Below are 19503 nucleotides of genomic sequence, written 5' to 3' on the forward strand. Positions count from 1 at the left end.
GCATATGCGCTCGGGGGGGGGGGGGGGGAACGAAAGGAAAGTAAGCCGGTGCTCAGAGCACCTGGCCAGAACGTTCGCCGCGGCTGTCAGCCGCATATGAGGCGCTGCAGTCATAGCTACACAGTAAACCCCACACACACACACACAAAGTGAAGTAGAAAAAAACAGATTCACACAGTTTAAACATAGAATGTATGCCCCCTAAAATGCCACTGCTCACCCCAGAATAAAAGTCAAGCCCCAGTATAAGGCTGGGTCCACACTACGTTTTGTCCCATACGGGAGCGCATACGGCAGGGGGGAGCTAAAAGCTCGCGCTCCCGTATGTTACCGTATGCGCTCCAGTATGTCATTCATTTCAATGAGCCGACCGGAGTGAAACGTTCGGTCCGGTCGGCTCATTTTTGCGCCGTATGCGCTTTTACAACCGGACCTAAAACTGTGGTCAACCACGGTTTTAGGTCCGGTTGTAAAAGCGCATACGGCGCAAAAATGAGCCGACCGGACCGAACGTTTCACTCCGGTCGGCTCATTGAAATGAATGACATACGGGAGCGCATACGGTAACATACGGGAGCGCGAGCTTTTAGCTCCCCCCTGCCGTATGCGCTCCCGTATGGGACAAAACGTAGTGTGGACCCAGCCTAAGCCAGCCCCATAAACCTGAAAAGGTGCGCCAAAAAACTGAGGGTCTCCAGAGGTTGCAAGTCCGCACCTAAGGGAGAAAAGGGAAATGTAATACCTCAGTCAGAAGAACTTAACTAATGGAGTCTTCTGTCAGCTTTTGTCGCCAGCATTACACCTGGCTGCTATGCGCGAGCGAAGCGAGCAGGGGAATAGGGGGACCCGGACCCATGAGGTACCAACCCAGGTGATGACCGTTGGCGAGGGGGGGTGAACATTGCATGTACGCAATGTCTGTGCCCCCTTACTTGCAATGGGGAAACAGGGAACCGGAGTCCCCGAGTTCCCACCTGAAAACAAGAAAGAAAAAGGAATAAAACTAACATGTCCCTATACTAGGAAAACAATAAATCAGAAGACCTGGTCTGGAGAATTCCAGACCATGTCCACCTCCTTCAGACACTAAGCTTAAACTGATTACCTCAGGGCCTGGAGGCGGGTATATCCTGCTGGGATGAGCCAACCTTTTTTTTATTACCATAGTGTCACACCTCCTAGAGACAGCAGCATACACCCACGATCTGTGTCCCCCCCAATGGAGCCGATAGAGAAATTAAAGTTATAGGGGACAGAAGATGACAATTTTAAATGTATTGATTTTCGCGCATGTAGTTATGATTTTTTCCAAAAGTACGACAAAATCAAACCGATATAAGTAGGGTATCATTTTAATCATGTGGACCTACAGAATAAAAAGAAGGTGTCACTTTTACCGAAAAATGTACGGCGTAGAAACGGAAGCCCCCAAGTGTTTTTTCTTCAATTTTGTCGCACAATGATTTTTTTCCCCGTTTCGCCATAGCTTTTTGGGTAAAATGACTGATGTCATTACAAAGTAGGCACAAAAAATAAGCCATCATATGGATTTTTAGGTGCAAAATTGAAAAAGGTTATGATTTTTAAAAGATAAGGGGGAAAAAAACGAAAGTGCAAAAACATAAAAATGCTTGGTCCTTAAGGGGTTAAATGCATCATAATTGTGCCGGGGTCTACCGAGCCATGCAAGCGTCTGTTCTAGTATGTTTAAAATACAACATTTATGATGGACACTGCTGCAGATCTGAAATCCGCCCAGCAGGTCAGTTTTCATACAGATTTCCTGCAGGATGGTACTTGTGAAGTTTCACTCAACTTTGATGCTACTGTATATGCTTCTCAAACAAAGTCTGCATGGAAATCCACAGCAAACCTGCCATGTGCGACTATGCCCTTTAGGGGGTACTACGCCCCTAGACATCTTACCCCTTATCCAAAGGATAGGGGATAAGATGTCTGATGATGGGGGGTCCCACGGCTGGTGACCCCCACGATCTATCTGCTGCACTCGGCGTTTGTTCTGAGCGTCGAGTGCAGCGCCAGAGCATCGTGATGTCACAGCCACGCCCCCTCCCATAGGACTTGCACTGAGGGGGCGTGGCTGTGACGTCACCAGCAGGGCGTGTCCGTGATCGCCAGTCATCCGACAGGGAGCGAAGTTCGCTCCATACACCAGATGTCTTGGGTGCCACAGCCGAGATCATGTGGGTACCCAGCAGCTGGACCCCCACGATCCTTTGGATAGGGGATAAGATGTCTAGGGGAGGAGTACCCTTTTAAAGGGATATTCCCATCTGGAGCATAAAAGCCTAACAGGTAGATACCCCACCTCAGGAAAACGGGAGACCCTTGACTCCTGCTTTATGAATTAAAGTGATCATCAGAGGCTTTACCACTGGAATGAATGGAGAGGAGACCAAGACTGAAGTCCGAATCAGGGCAAAGGGCCGGAAAAATTCACCTGCCTGACGTCCGGAACTGCACGTCCCGGGCGTCGGGCGATAGGAATTCCACATCCCTGTACAACGCAGCAGTCACCTCTGAGTTAATAAAAGCAGCAGGTGTTGTGTACAGACCTGTCAGCGACTCCCGCCATTGTCAGCTCACGTCAACAGTGAAAGCTGCCGGGCGCTCGGAAAGAATTTATTTTACCACATCTTTCCTCAGGACGAAAATAGGATCCTGGGCTTTTTATAGATGCGGGAACATGAAGATCAGCGTCCTAGGGACAATGTGTTACAGAAGTTATCCTTCAGTGTACAGTGTGTGATAGTAAGGGCCGGAGCATAGGACGCTGTAACAGACGTAATGCAGGGGAGGATGACGGGGAAATGTCCAAACTAAAACTTCCATAGTTACAGGGAATCTGTCAGCTCTATATTGTGCCCAGAGCTGCAGATAGACTATAGGGCAGTGTTTCCCAACCAGAGTGCCTCCAGCTGTTGCAAAACTACAACTCCCAGCATGCCCGGACAGCCAACGGCTGTCCGGGCATCCTGGGAGTTGTAATTTTGCAACAGCTGGAGGCACCCTGGTTGGGAAACATTGCTATAGGGCCATAAAACAAAGTATACATGTCTCTTAGCTGATTCTCAGTCATAAAAGCCTTGTTTTCCTTCTATACTCAGGAGTCGTAGAGGCTGGGCTGAGCTGCAGCTTGCAGGAACCCCATAAACTTAAAAAAAAATAATTATAAAAAAATAAATACATGGGGGTCCTAAGCCAGGTTTAAAAAAAAAAATAAAAAAATAAATAAATAAATAAATAAAAAAAACACATGGGTGTTCCTTTTTAAGCCAGGTAAGAAAAAAAAAAAAAACTAAATTTTTCAAAAATTCTTTTCACTTTTTGACGCCCTAGGCCTAATGGTACATGGCTCTTCCCACTACCACCTGTGGCAGAGAGTACTGGGGTTATTGTTAGCCGTATTGAGCTACATCTAAGCCCCGGCTGAGTAATGGACACTATAAAAAAAAAAAAAAAAAAAAAAACACCCCCCCCCCCCCAATACCTCTCATTGACCATTTTATGAAATAAAAATAAAGAATCTGCCAGTCACTGAATAGGTTCACCGAACCCAACATAGTCCTCAGAACTGCTGACAGGTTCCCCCTAAATATTCACCTGTTACTGTCTGCTCAGTCTCGGAGGAAAGTTTCAGCTTATCCAGCGCTTGCTTCAAAGACGCCGATACCTTGAGCTGTAACCGGGATAAGGGCTCGTCGGCACTAAAAGATAAAAGGAGAAGGGATGAGGTGCGAGTGACCCAGTTTGTACCAAAAAGTGACCAAAAATAGTCTTTACATATCAAACAGTAAACAGTGATGACAGTGTGAAACCACGCGTTTCAGCATGTAACTCACAGACACAGGCTGTGAAACTAATTTTGGGGTGGGGTCATGGAAAAACGAATTGTGTCTTTTTTGGTACAGTTATCCTTACTTTTTTTGGCAAATACTCCGATAGCCCATTGCACTGCATGTATTTTATAAAATATATGGGCCCAGATTTATCCAGCGCTGTGAGTGAAAAACTGGAGAGGTTTTGCCCACAGCAACCAATCACAGTTCAGCTTTCACTTTACAAATGCTGAGTTGTGATTGGTTGCTGAGGGCAAAATCCCTCCTGGTTTCTCTCTCACATCTTGATAGGGCCCTCACATCAGGGCCGTGGAGATTGTATGTGCCACATTTCGGGACAATACATATTATTCGGGACATTCATGTCTAAACATAATGTTCAGGTTGCCAGGATCTTGGCACAGAGATCAGCAGCAGGACCCCCGCGATCAGACATTTTATCCCCCATCCTTTGGATAAGCGATAAGATGTCAAGGGGCGGAGTATCCATTTAAAGTGTCACTCATTTAAAAATAAAAAACTTGACATGTCACAGACATTTCAAAAGTTTTGATCACATCGGAGTCTTAGTGGTGAGACCATAACCGATCAAGAGAACGAGCCGGGACAAGTGCACACTTAACACATTCTCTACCAGCTCTGTCATGTGACCTGCACGGACTTACAGCATAAGTTTATGGGACCGTCCAGGTATCATACACAGAGCAGGAGAGGAACTCTCAGACCCAACTGAAGTTCCAAATTACACAGTATAAGGAGTGAAAGAAAGTGTGAAGGACCCTCTGTGGCCCCTTTATTAACCAGAACATTCTTACCTCTGTAATTACGTCACGGTAAGTCCAGTAAGTGGTAGGTATTTTGTGATTGAGTGTTCAAGTATTTAGTACTGAAAAGGATATCTCCGCCCAAAAAATTATTCGCCTATCCTGTGACTAGGGAATAAGTAACAGATCGTGGGAGGTCTGACTGCTGGGGCCCCTTACGATCATCAGGACGGGACGCAGCATTCAGAAGCTTGCTGCAGCCGGCACACGTGCTATTCATTTCTATGGGAGCGCCGGAAAGAGTCGAGCTCTCGGGCGCGATCGGCGCTCCCATAGAAATGAATTGAGCATATGCCGTCTACTGATAGATGACACACTCTTCACTGAGAGCGCCAGGGTCCCATCCCGGTGATCGCAGGGGTCCCCAGCAGCCGGGACCCCCGCGATCCACTATCCTGTGGATAGGGGATAAGTTATTTTTCGCTGAAGTACTCTTAACTTAAAGGAGTATTCCAGCGCAAAATAACTTATCCCCTATGCAAAGGATAGGGGATAAGTTCTAGATCGAGGAGGGTCCGAGCGCTGGGGCCCCCTAGGGATCTCCTGGACGGGGTCGCGGCAGTCTGCAGGAAGTGAAGTTTCATCCCCAGCAGAAAGCCGCGGCAGACACGTCCTCTCCATGTATCTCTATGGTGTACATGACGGCCGCCGCGTCTTGCGAGGACGGAACTCCCCCTCCAGCATACTGCCCCGGCCCCGTACAGGAGATCCCGGGGGCCCCCAGCGCTCCAACCACCCGCGATCCATAACTTATCCTTCGGATAGGGGATGCGTTATATTGCACTACAGATGTCCTTTAAGGGGGGCTGAGGCCATAAATGTACGCCACCCACTGCCCTCTCCTGGTCTATGACATGACGGGACCCACGGCTAATGCTGGACATTACCAAATCAGGGGTATTTCTAGCGTTAACCCTTTAGACGCCACAATCAAGGTTGATTGGTGTGTCTAAAATGCAGCTGCCAGAAGCTCAGTGAAGCCGATTGGGACCAGAACCGCAAAATCGCGGGTATCAAAAACTACAGATCACGGTGCAACAAAATTAACCCTCATTCATCCCTGTATACAGAAAAATAATAAGAGGTCTGATCAGGGGGGGTCCCAGCAGATCTTCTTAACAAACGCCGGGTTCCTGCGGCAGTGGTCATGATGTCATGGCCTCGCCCCCTCCATTCATGTCTATGCGGATTGATCAGCTGACACGCCCCCTCCAATAGACATGAATGGAGGGGGCGTGGCATGACGTCACGATCACGGCCTCCGGCTCTGAGCGTTCGCAACAAAATGTTCAGAATGCTGGAGCACCGGAGTACCCCTTCAGGGGGTAAAGACGTTACTTTGCACCATGTATACCAATAAGATCCGTCCCCAGCACTCACCTGGGTCTCTTAATGCACTCCACAGGCTTCGGTGCCTGGATGATGTGTTCATTAAACTTTGGCTTTAATTCGGCCAACTCTTTCTTTTCAGACGTTGTTTTCACCTCGGGCTTCACAGGTTCCGGGGGTTTTTCATTGCTATGTAAACCCTTCGTGCAGCCCTGTTATGAAAAGAAACGGCAGGACAATCGTGAGAGACATTTAACAAGCCAGTTCAGCATAACAGCAGGAAGGTTGTATAGCGGAGGATCCTGAGCAGAGCCCCCGCTCCATACACAAGCAGGTGCCATTCATAACTCAGATCTCACCCATTAAAGGGGTATTCCAGGAATTGTTTTTATTTGTCTATGCTACAGGGGCTGTAAAGTTAGTGTAGTGCGTAATGTAGTGTCTGTACCTGTGTGTGACGGTTTTCTCACAATTCTTCTGCGATTTTCACCCAAATATTTTTAACAGGGAGTCTGTCTGCTTCAATGGGTGGAGTGATCACTTGGTGGGAGAGAGATCAACTGCCACTAATGCAACAGCTGTAGGCACCCTGATTGAAAACCACAGGTCTTTTGAATGGATGCAGCTCATTTATGTTTCAATGGTTGGGGTGGCTGATGTGTGGGAGGGAGGAAGATTGAGTTGTGGGATTTGTAGTCAAAAAAGAACACACTAAAAAGAAGAAAATACCAATTCACTAAAATCTACCCATAGTATTATGGTAATATCACAACATAGCCATTTAGCCCCAAGACAAGCGCAGATCCTTCCTAAGCATGTCCATTACTGTCTGCCAGGTACGTCCTAAAATCACCTTATGGTGGAGAACCCCTTTAACACCCTAGTTGCCTAGGTTAAACATCAAGGTCCATAAAAGAGAATTTTAACCTTCAAAGGGCACTGTCAGAATCAGAAACTTGTTATATAGGTTGTACATCACAGTAAAACATTACCCTTTCTTGCATGCATAAGAAAATGTTCCCTCTTTTTTATAGAAATCGTGGCTTCTAAAAAAAAATAAAAAAATATAAAAAAATAAAAAAAAATAAATAAATAAATAAAAGACAACTAGGGGTCCCCATACCATCCAGAACATAATATTGTCTGGCTGCAGCATCATCTTTGTCCAGGCTAGATCACAGGCTGGGACAAAGTCCAGAAAGTGAGGGCAGTACTAGCACTCCTCTGTGCTCACTCCTGTCCTATCAGACTGCAGCATGAAAATGGGAGGGGCTTACAGAGCAACCTGCAGTGATGGGATGAAGAAGCACAGCAGACTCAGGGAGGAAGTGAACACATGGTGAGTGAGGGCGGGCTCAGTGCTTGCCTCGGACACGCCCCGTCCTGAGCAGTGGATGTCAGATTAAGTCAGCAGCAGAACAGAGGGATTTGTGAGCCAAACACAGAAGATAGTCACATAAACATGTAAAGAATCTGCATGACCTAGTGAGGAACATATAGAAGCATTTTTTTTCCGTGATATAACAGGTATGCTTTCAGCGGTGTGGCCCTATACGCAATCAAAGCTCTTCAGGAAGAGGGGGCAGGGACCTATCATGCCCTTTCATGAGACCTGTGCTGCAAAGGGTTAAAGGGGTATTCCAGGAAAAAAAAAAATTTGATTACCGTATTTATCGGCGTATAACACGCACTTTTTAGGCTAAAATTTTTAGCCTTAAGTCTATGTGCGTGTTATACGCCGATACACCCCCAGGAAAGGCAGGGGGAGAGAGGCCGTTGCTGCCCGCTTCTCTCCCCCTGCCTTTCCTGGTGTCTAGAGCCCTGCTGCCGGCCCTTCTCTCCCCCTGGCTATCGGCGCCGCTGCCCGTTCTGTCCCCCTGACTATCGGTGCCGGCCAGGGGGAGAGAAGGGGCAGCGGCACCCATTGCCGGCGCCGCTGCCCCGTTGCCTCCCCCCATCCCCGGTGGCATAATTACCTGTTGCTGGGGTCGGGTCCGCGCTGCTGCAGGCCTCCGGCGTGCGTCCCCTGCGTCGTTGCTATGCACGGCGCGGCGCACTGACGCCATGCGCCGCGCCGTGCAGCGCATAGCAACGACGCAGGGGAAGCACGCCGGAGGCCTGCAGCAGCGCAGACCCGACCCCGGCAACAGGTAATTATGCCACCGGGGATGGGGGGAGGCAACGGGGCCGCTGCCCCTTCTCTCCCCCTGGCTGTCGGCGCCGCTTCTCTCCCCCCTGGCTATCGGCGCCGACACCGATAGTCAGGGGGACAGAACGGGCAGTGGCGCCGATAGCCAGGGGGAGAGAAGGGCCGGCAGCAGGCCTCTCTCCCCCTGCCTTTCCTGGGGGTGTATCGGGGTATACACGCGCACACACGCACCCTCACTTTACCATGGATATTTGGGTAAAAAACTTTTTTTACCCAAATATCCTTGGTAAAATGAGGGTGCGTGTTATAGGCCGGTGCGTGGTATACCCCGATAAATACGGTATATATATCAATCAACTGGCTTCAGAAAGTTAAAGGGGTACTCCGGTGAAAACCTTTTTTCTTTTATATCAACTGGTGGCAGAAAGTTAAACATATTTGGAATTCTTTTCTTTTTGGAATGCTCTCTGATGACATCACGACCACAGTTCTCTCTGCTAACGTTATAATAATAATAATGCTTTATTTATTGTTGCCCTTAGTAGGATTTGAACCCAAGTCCCCAGCACTGCAAGGCAGCAGTGCTAACCACTGAGCCACCATGCTGCCCTTAGCATACATCTGCTATGCACGGTTGCTAAAATGGACAGAGATGTCAGCAGAGAGCACTGTGTTCGTGATGTCATCAGTGTTCCAAAAAGAAAGGAATTTCCTCTGTAGCATTCAGCAGCTAATAAGTACTGGAAGGATTAAGATTTTTTAATAGAAGTAATTTACAAATATGTTTAACTTTCTGCCACCAGTTGATTTAAAAGAAAAAAGGTTTTCACCGGAGTACCCCTTTAAACAGATTTGTAAATTAATTATATTTAAAAAAAAAAAAAATCTTAATCCTTCCAGTACTCATCAGCTGCTGAAGCTGAGTTGTTCTTTTCTGTCTGACCACAGTGCTCTCTGCGGGTACCTCTGCTTGTCTCAGAAACTGTCCAGAGCACTGTTGTCAGGAAAAAAAAAGCTGATAACTACTGGAAGGATTATGATTTTTTAATAGAAGTAATTTAAAAATCTGTTTAACTTTCTGTAGCCAGTTAATATAAAATAAAAAATAAATAAAAAAAATAGAAAGTTTTTCCTGGAATACCCCTTTAATGGCTCAGACAACACAAGATAAACACAAGACACGTACCGCAATACTGAGAAAATCTGAAAAATCCGTCGTCCGCCTCTTACAACACGACCAGCCCTGCAACAAAAACAAAGGGGAGACAAGTCAAAGCACGGCCGCATACCAGGATAATCTATGACGAGCGCCGCCATAACACTGCACGTACCTTCAGAGCATCGTGAAAGACCGGGACCCCCGGATGATAGGTGCAGGAACCTGCAACACAACAACAACAACACACAATGAGACAAGGACCACACTACGTTTTGTCCCATACGGGAGCGCATACGGCAGGAGGGAGCTAAAACCTTGCGCTCCCGTATGTGACCGTATGCGCTCCCATATGCCATTCACTTCAATGAGCCGACCGGAGTGAAACGTTCGGTCCGGTCGGCTCATTTTTGCGCCGTATGCGCTTTTACAACCGGACCTAAAACCGTGGTTGACCACAGTTTTAGGTCCGGTTGTAAAAGCGCATACGGCGCAAAAATGAGCCGACCGAACGTTTCACTCCGGTCGGCTCATTGAAGTGAATGGCATACGGGAGCGCATACGGTCACATACGGGAGCGCGAGGTTTTAGCTCCCTCCTGCCGTATGCGCTCCCGTATGGGACAAAACGTAGTGTGGACCCAGCCTTACCATGAAGATGAACGTCAGGATCTCCATCCCAGAATTCTCCGGCTGTTGCAGCACTACAACTCCCAGCATCCTCCTGTTGTCAGGGTATACCGGGAAGTGAGGTTCTGCATCAGCCGGATATCACGGCTGTAGAGCAACACTTACTACGATAAGACACTGGTAATTTATGGGATATATGGACTGGACAATGGTGGTATATGGTATTGTGTTTCAGCCCATACACTTTAGATTAGTATTTCCCAAGAAGGGTGCCTTCAGCTGTTACAAAACTACAACTCCCAGCAGTAGTTTTGCAACAGCTGGAGGCACCCTGGTTGGGAAAAACTGCCTTAGATAGCTGTAAACAAAAAAACATGTCTCCAGCTGTTGCAAAAAGGAGGAGATTTTTTGTTCTGGTAAAACCTCTCGTGTAGCCTTCATTGGGGGACACCTATACTGAAGGGTATAATCTCTTGCCACTAGGAGGCGCTGACACTAGAAAAAGAAGTCTGCTCCTTCCTGGCAGGATATACTCGAGGTAATCAGTTTTGTTACAAAGCAGTAGGAGTAGCAAACAAGAAATATGTCTGAAGGACCATAAAAAAGAATCCCGGATTAAAAAAAATAATAATAATAATAATTTAAAAAAACAATAACCGGAAAAGAGTATCCAGACAAAAAATAAATGAAGAAATGGGTGGGTGTGGTGTCGACCAATGAAGGCTATGAGATTTTATAGAGAGTACAAAAAAAATATCCTTTTCTTGGTCGCTCTTCTTTTTTTGGGGGGGGGGGGGGGGGGGGGGGACAGATAGCAGTCCCCTAGGTTGGGAACAACAACCACTAACGAAAGGGGATCAGTCCTGAGACCGAACCCACTTTTCCGTAAGGCCTGCGGAGGGGACCCCAGACCAGAGAAAACCGAGGCCTAGAAATAGAGCTCCTGGAAGATCCCCCCCCAGCCATGGAGATGGACTGGGCCGCCAAAGGAAGGGACCATCCTTCGCAGGGATTTTAAACCCACGGTCCTCATAGAGAGACCAGAAAAAGTCGACTAGGAAGCCAGAGGGGCCAGAACCATAACGGAAGGAGGCAAGAAATCAACTAAAGGAACACAGAACCAGAAAAAGACAGAAACCAGCTCTGGCAGTATAACACATCGCCAATGCAGCCGGGCCAAGTAGTGTAACACACCCCAAACCCAATGCGGCCGGGCCAAGTAGTGTAACACACCCCAAACCCAATGCGGCCGGGCCTAGTAGTGTAACACACCCCAAACCCAATGCGGCCGGGCCAAGTAGTGTAACACACCCTAAACCCAATGCGGCCGGGCCAAGTAGTGTAACACACCCCAAAGCCAATGCGGCCGTGCCTAGTAGTGTAACACACCCCAAAGCCAATGCGGCCGTGCCTAGTAGTGTAACACACCCCAAAGCCAATGCGGCCGTGCCAAGTAGTGTAACACACCCCAAAGCCAATGCGGCCGGGCCAAGTAGTGTAACACACCCCAAAGCCAATGCGGCCGTGCCAAGTAGTGTAACACACCCCAAACCCAATGCGGCCGGGCCAAGTAGTGTAACACACCCCAAACCCAATGCGGCCGGGCCTAGTAGTGTAACACACCCCAAACCCAATGCGGCCGGGCCAAGTAGTGTAACACACCCCAAAGCCAATGCGGCCGGGCCAAGTAGTGTAACACACCCCAAAGCCAATGCGGCCGTGCCTAGTAGTGTAACACACCCCAAAGCCAATGCGGCCGTGCCTAGTAGTGTAACACACCCCAAAGCCAATGCGGCCGTGCCAAGTAGTGTAACACACCCCAAAGCCAATGCGGCCGGGCCAAGTAGTGTAACACACCCCAAAGCCAATGCGGCCGTGCCAAGTAGTGTAACACACCCCAAAGCCAATGCGGCCGTGCCAAGTAGTGTAACACACCCCAAAGCCAATGCGGCCGTGCCAAGAAGTGTAACACACCCCAAAGCCAATGCGGCCGTGCCAAGCAGTGTAACACACCCCAAAGCCAATGCGGCCGTGCCAAGCAGTGTAACACACCCCAAAGCCAATGCGGCCGTGCCAAGCAGTGTAACACACCCCAAAGCCAATGCGGCCGTGCCTAGCAGTGTAACACACCCCAAAGCCAATGCGGCCGTGCCTAGTAGTGTAACACACCCCAAACCCAATGCTGCCGTGCCTAGTAGTGTAACACATCCCAAACCCAATGAAGCCGTGCCAAGTAGTGTAACACACCCCAAACCCAATGCGGCCGGGCCTAGTAGTGTAACACACCCCAAACCCAATGCAGCCGGGCCAAGTAGTGTAACACACCCCAAAGCCAATGCGGCCGTGCCAAGTAGTGTAACACACCCCAAAGCCAATGCGGCCGTGCCTAGTAGTGTAACACACCCCAAAGCCAATGCGGCCGGGCCAAGTAGTGTAACACACCCCAAAGCCAATGCGGCCGGGCCAAGTAGTGTAACACACCCCAAAGCCAATGCGGCCGGGCCAAGTAGTGTAACACACCCCAAAGCCAATGCGGCCGGGCCAAGTAGTGTAACACACCCCAAAGCCAATGCGGCCGGGCCAAGTAGTGTAACACACCCCAAAGCCAATGCGGCCGGGCCAAGTAGTGTAACACACCCCAAAGCCAATGCGGCCGGGCCAAGTAGTGTAACACACCCCAAAGCCAATGCGGCCGTGCCAAGTAGTGTAACACACCCCAAAGCCAATGCGGCCGTGCCAAGTAGTGTAACACACCCCAAAGCCAATGCGGCCGTGCCTAGTAGTGTAACACACCCCAAAGCCAATGCGGCCGTGCCTAGTAGTGTAACACATCCCAAACCCAATGAAGCCGTGCCTAGTAGTGTAACACATCCCAAACCCAATGAAGCCGTGCCTAGTAGTGTAACACATCCCAAACCCAATGCAGCCGTGCCTAGTAGTGTAACACACCCCAAACCCAATGCAGCCGTGCCTAGTAGTGTAACACACCCCAAACCCAATGCAGCCGTGCCTAGTAGTGTAACACATCCTAAACCCAATGCGGCTGTGCCTAGTAGTGTAACACACCCCAAACCCAATGCGGCCGTGTCTAGTAGTGTAACATATCCTTCACCCAATGCGGCCGTGTCTAGTAGTATAACACATCCCAAACCCAATGCAGCCGTGTCTAGTAGTATAACACATCCCAAACCCAATGCAGCTGTGCCTAGTAGCGTAACAATATAATATACACTATTATATGCATCCTCCTGTATACAGCTATGGTATAGCACTATACAGAGGGGATGGGCCCCCCTATAACACACAGGTGGGGCCCTTATACCACACATTACAGGATGCCCACCCCCAACTTCAGTACAGGGGGCTCAGCCTCTCACCGTCGGTGTTGTTGTCGGGCTCGTATCGCTGTCCGCAGCCCCGGTTGTAGCACAGCACGGACATGACAGCGAGCAGCAGGCACGGCGGACGATCACTGCCGGACGCGCACGACGCACGAGCCCTCTTCCGGAAATCGCCGGCAAACCGCTCGGGAACTTTCGCGAACCTTCCGCACACGCGCACTCCCGAGAACTCGAGGCCAACGCGCATGCTCGGATAGACATCCGCAACCGAGAGTTTAACGCGCATGCGCAGTCTGGGCTGGATGAAGTCGTCCGCTGTAGTCTAGTGTTCGTTATCACCTGTATCATAAGGGAGGAGTCTTTCTGTTGCCCATAGCAACCACCTAAAAACACGGCTCAGATTACGTTTTACCAGAGGAAAAAGAAAAGTGAAAGCTGAGCTGTGATTGGTTGCTGTGGGCAACAGAGAATCTTACTTTATACATCTTCCACACCAGGGGAGATTTATCAAATCTTCTCCAGAGGAAAAGTTGCTGAGTTGCCCATAGCAACCAATCAGATCGCTTCTTTCATTTTTGAAAAGGCCTGTGAAAAATGAAAGAAGTGATCTGATTGGTTGCTATGGGCAACTCAGCAACTTTTCCTCTGGACAGGTTTTGATGAGTCTCCCCCTATGGGTATGTTCACACTGCGGAATTCCGCGCAGGGAACGTTCCCATCAGTGTGAACGGACGGGTCTTCCGCGAGACCCGTTCACACTGCGGAATTTCAGCGCACTGAAATTGTTCCGCGCAAAAAAAAGAACATGTTAATTCTTTGTGAGGAAGTCCGCAAGCACTGTATAACCGTCAATGATGACAACGCTGTGCCTCGCTGTCCTACCACCAAAGTATTATCGGCGGCAGCCGCCAGACGGAATCTCCGCTCCCTGAATTCAACGAGCAGAGATTCCGTAATGTGAACATAGGTCAGTGGTCTCAAACTGTGGCCCTCCAGATGTTGCAAGATTTCAACTCCCATCATGCCCGGACAGCCGTGTGCTGTCCGGGCATGTTGGAAGTTGGAGTTTTGCAATATCTGGAGGGCCACAGTTTGAGACCACTGGGATAGGTTATATTGCTTCCTACATATAGAAATCTGGATGGACTTTGAATGTTTCAAGGGTGTGAACACTTTTGCAATTATTTTATTGACTCAATGCATGAAGTCACTTTTCAGTGCAATGGACGTGTTTGAAGTGTTTACGTCATAAGGAGCGCACCTGACCAGGGCCGCCATCTAAAATTGTGGGACCCCTGTGCTCAAAAGCCTTGTGGCACATTGTTTATAACTTATATACATGAATGAATTCATTTTATGGCAATCAGGCCCATATGGCAGCGTCATGTAGCTGCGCCACTGGACCCCAGTAAGGGGCTTGGCCGTGTCCCCTTCCAATGCCATGCACCGCCGCTTATCTCTTCGTGGGGCCTCCAGATCCCACCTTACATAGACAACATTGGACAACATCACGGATAACACCCTTATATCCTTCCTCCCTATCGCTCTAAGGCTGGGTCCACACTACGTTTTGTCCCATACGGGAGCGCATACGGCAGGGGGGAGCTAAAACCTCGCGCTCCCGTATGTCACCGTATGCGCTCCCGTATGTCATTCATTTCAATGAGCCGACCGGAGTGAAACGTTCGGTCCGGTCGGCTCATTTTTGCGCCGTATGCGCTTTTACAACCGGACCTAAAACTGTGGTCAACCACGGTTTTAGGTCCGGTTGTAAAAGCGCATACGGCGCAAAAATGAGCCGACCGGACCGAACGTTTCACTCCGGTCGGCTCATTGAAATGAATGACATACGGGAGCGCATACGGTAACATACGGGAGCGCGAGCTTTTAGCTCCCCCCTGCCGTATGCGCTCCCGTATGGGACAAAACGTAGTGTGGACCCAGCCTAATTCAACTGTCCCCAACCTATGGCTTTCCAGCTGTGGTAAAACTACAACCCTCATCATGCCTTGACAGTCACATCCCAACCTCTGTCTCTACCTCCATCTTATCCAGATCTCCTCTTATCTTTGAAAAGCGCCAATGCCATGTACCACTGCTTTTTGTGGGGCCACTAGTGTTCTTTTAAAAAATAAAATAAAATTATAAGACATAATTTATATAAAAAAGGAGATACATTCATTTATTTTTTTATAAAGTATATTAGGTTAATGTTTTGGCAAGATGTACCGGGACCCGCGGCTAATACAGGACATCACCGATCGCGGTGATGCCCTGTATTGACCCTTCAGACGCGGCGATCAAAGCTGACCGCCGCGTCTGAAGCGAAAATAACACTAACCCGGCTGCTCAGTCGGGCTGTTCTGGACCGCCACGGTGAAATCGCGGCGTCCCGAACAGCTTACAGGACACCGGGAGGGCCCTTACCTGCCTCCTCGGTGTCTGCTCCGGGATCCCCTGCATGGCCGGCGCTCTCCTTCGACGTCATCACGTCATTGCGCACGCCATCCCATCATCCAATAGGAGCGGTGTGTGTAGCGACGTGATGACGGAGAACGTGGATCCCGGGGAAGAATACGTCCGGATCGTCGGGGACGCGGCGACAGCGATGGAGCGACATCCAGGGCAGCGGTGACAGATCCGGAGCGGCGGGGACAGGTGAGTACTACCTCCTATACCAGTGGTCTTCAACCTGCGGACCTCCAGATGTTGCAAGACTACAACACCCAGCATACCCGGACAGCCAACGGATTTTATCTTTTTTTTTACTAGGAATGCTCTCACATCATTACTGGATTTGGAATATGATATTTTAGATGAATCGCATTCGGTGGACTTCAGAACCGTCTCACAATCTCATTACGTGCGATTTCCATTTTTCCCACCTGAAATTTTTCAGAATTTTAAATTGTCGTAAAAATTTTCCATTTTACAGCAAAATGGAAAATTGTTGTACAAAATGGAAAAAAGTGGCACGAAATCCAAAAAGCTCACATATTTTTTTTAAAGCAGCATAAGTGAGGCATAAAAATGTGTTGAGTAAAAAAAAAAAAAAAAAAACACAAGAAGGGTGGGCAATGAAGCACAGGCCTCCAGCTGCTCCAAAAATGTGAAGAGATGAATGTATAGAACTTGACTTTTATTCCATTAGATTAAAACCATCAGATATCCATGAACATAAAACACAGAAAGGAAAAGCAACCGACACATTTTGAGCCTATACTGGCTCTTAGTCGTGGCAAAGAAGTGTACGGGCATGTGGCCCTTATATAGTGTGTAGTCTAAATGAGCCCAAACGGAACCAGGATACCTGAGAACCGGAAAATGAATGATGTGTTCAGTCCGTGCTCTGTTCGAACAAAGCCACAAAAAGCGGACTGGACACTAGGGTGGAGCATATTTGATATATATCGCAACCAATGTGCAGATAGCCCAAACCACATAGAACAGCAAAACATCATAATAATAGCAATTCAGGTAGAAGACAGACATGGTCGCACATCTACAATCTTGCACAATGATCCAATTGCTTCTCAGCATAATATCAAAAACTAACAGGTTGTTAGTATATACGTTTTGATCAAAAAGTACAAGCCCACTCGCCACGTCAAGGCCACCTATTTAGAGTGGGTCCCTAACGTCCCTAGCATAAAATGACGTAGCACTGGGCGGCGACCACCACCGCCGCGACACCATTGCCCACAGGGGGGGAACGACCCACCGGCAGAGCGGCCCCAATGCCACTCAAACCAGTCCATGGGTCGCACCTCCCCGCAGACACGGCGCCACGGCAGCAACAGACGCTGCACAGCACCACACCAGTGTGAACAAGGTGTAACAGCTCACTTACCATACTCTCCCAGTCAGACTGGGAGGCTGCTAGCAAAGAAATGGCACTTGTGTAGCTAACTACTACTTATATAGGGTTGGGCTGAGGGGGTGGGGAAGAGTGCAGCACATGTTCAAACAAAAAAAAAAGGAGGGGATAGAAAACACAGTGTAAATTCAGGTAGAAAACAGACATGGTGCACATCTACAATCTTGTATAATGATCTAATTGCTTCTCAGCATAATATCAAAAACTAACAGGTTGTTACACAATAATAGCCAACAGACAAAAAAGAAAAATATATGTATATGGACACTGCATGTGTTACCAACCAGAAGCCAACTTTTGCCAGGCTGCCTGTTCATTGTTACTGTCTGGTCTCATGGTAATACACGGAAAATTTTGGATATTAGATGTAGAACAATGGAGGCGTCACACACAAATATATAAAAATGATCTTTATCTCGTGCATGCAGAACAGTTCTGATGCAGTGGATGGCTGACACATTGCCTTCTATTCCTTCTGGAAAAACTTCAGTGACACCATATGAAAAATGAATATACCATCATAAAAGGTGTCTAGATAAGTTTTACAAGGTTTGGGGCCTGGGGCTTGATTTACAATAGCCGCGAGAAACGTGCAAAGTGATAATCTACTTAACATGCACTGTCTATACCTGACGGTGTATTTGCAGACATTTGTTCCTGATGCTTTGTCATTCTGTTCTTTTGTTAACTATTAAAGCAACACGGTGAAAACAGAAATGGAAAAAATAATCTAACTTAACCCCTTAAGGACCCAGCCAATTTTCACTGTAGGACCCGGCCATTTTTTGAACATCTGACCACTTTCACTTTAAGCATTAATAACTCTGGGATGCTTTTACCTTTCATTCTGACTCCGAGATTGTTTTTTCGAGACATATTTTACTCTATGTTAGTGGTAACATTTTGTTGATACTTGCATTGTTTCTTGGTGAAAAATTCCAAAATTTGATGAAAAAATTTAAAATTTTGCATTTTTTTTTAACTTTGAAGCTCTCTGCTTATAAGAAAAATGAATATTCCAAATAAATTATATATTGATTCACATATACAACATGTCTACTTTAGGATTGCATCATAAAGTTGACATGTTTTTACTTTTGGAAGACATCAGAGGGCTTCAAAGTAAGGCAGCAATTTTCCAATTTTTCACAAAATTTTCAAAATCAAAATTTTTCAGGGATCAGTTCTGTTTTGAAGTGGATTTGAAGGGCTTTTATATTCGAAATGACCCCATTATAAAAACTGCACCCCTCAAAGTATTCAAAATGACATTCAAAAGGTTTGTTAACCCTTTAGGTGTTTCACAGGAATAGCAGCAATTTGAAGGAGAAAATTCAAAATCTTCATTTTTTACACTCGCATGTTCTTGTAGACCCATTTTTTGAATTTTTACAAGGGGTAAAAGGAGAGAAATCTTCCTAAAATGTGTAACCCAATTTCTCTCGAGTAAGGAAATACCTCATATGTGTATGTCAAGTCTTCGGCGGGTGCACTAGAGGGCTCAGAAGGGAAGGAGCGACAGAGGCATTTTGGAGAGTGAGTTTTTCTGAAATGGTTTTTGGGGGCATGTTGCATTTAGGAAGCCCTATGGTGTCAGGACAGCAAAAAAAAAAAACACATGGCATACTATTTTGGAAACTACACCCCTCAAGGAACGTAACAAGGGGTCCAGTGAGCCTTAACACTCCACAGGGGTTTCACGACTTTTCGTTAAAGTTGGATGTGTAAATGATTTTCTTTTTTTTTCCACTAAAATTCTAGTTTTCCCCCAAATTTAAATTTTTTAAAAGGGTTAATAGGAGAAAATGCCCCCCAAAATGTGTAACCCCATCTCTTCTGAGTATGGAAACACCACATATGTGGAGGTCAAGGGCACTGCGGGCGCACTACAATGCTCAGAAGAGAAGGAGTCCTATTTGGCTTTTGCAAATCAAATTTTGCTGAAATGGTTTTGGGGGGGCATGTCCCATTTAGGAAGCCCCTATGGTGCCAGGACAGCACAAAAGGAAAAAAAAACCACATGACATACTATTTTGGAAACTACACCCCGCAAGGAACGTAACAAGGGGTACAGTGAGCCGTAACACCCCACAGGTGTTTCACGACTTTTCGTTAAAGTTGGATGTGTAAATGATTTTATTTTATTTTTTTCACTAAAATGCTAGTTTCCCCCCAAATTTTACATTTTTACAAGGGGTAATAGGAGAAAATGCCCACCAAAATTTGTAACCCCATCTCTTCTGAGTATGGAAACACCACATATGTGGATGTCAAGCGCTCTGTTGGCACACTACAATTCTCAGAAGAGAAGGAGTCATATTTGGCTTTTGCAAATCTA

The 19503-nt window shown here is 47.5% G+C and overlaps 1 protein-coding gene across 1 annotated transcript in view; it reads right to left on the bottom strand.

Annotated features, from left to right (window-relative positions):
• Positions 1-13616, bottom strand: part of CHORDC1 (cysteine and histidine rich domain containing 1) — a 35176-nt gene extending 21560 nt beyond the window's left edge. The window contains 5 exon segments of the mRNA XM_056561427.1: positions 3625-3728; positions 6065-6225; positions 9349-9405; positions 9494-9543; positions 13325-13616. Coding sequence (XP_056417402.1) covers positions 3625-3728; positions 6065-6225; positions 9349-9405; positions 9494-9543; positions 13325-13574 — 622 coding nt within the window. The 5' untranslated portion in view covers positions 13575-13616.
• Positions 13617-19503: the final 5887 nt, after the last annotated feature.

Source organism: Hyla sarda, chromosome 2, assembly GCF_029499605.1.
Source record: "Hyla sarda isolate aHylSar1 chromosome 2, aHylSar1.hap1, whole genome shotgun sequence".
Classification (NCBI taxonomy): domain Eukaryota; kingdom Metazoa; phylum Chordata; class Amphibia; order Anura; family Hylidae; genus Hyla; species Hyla sarda.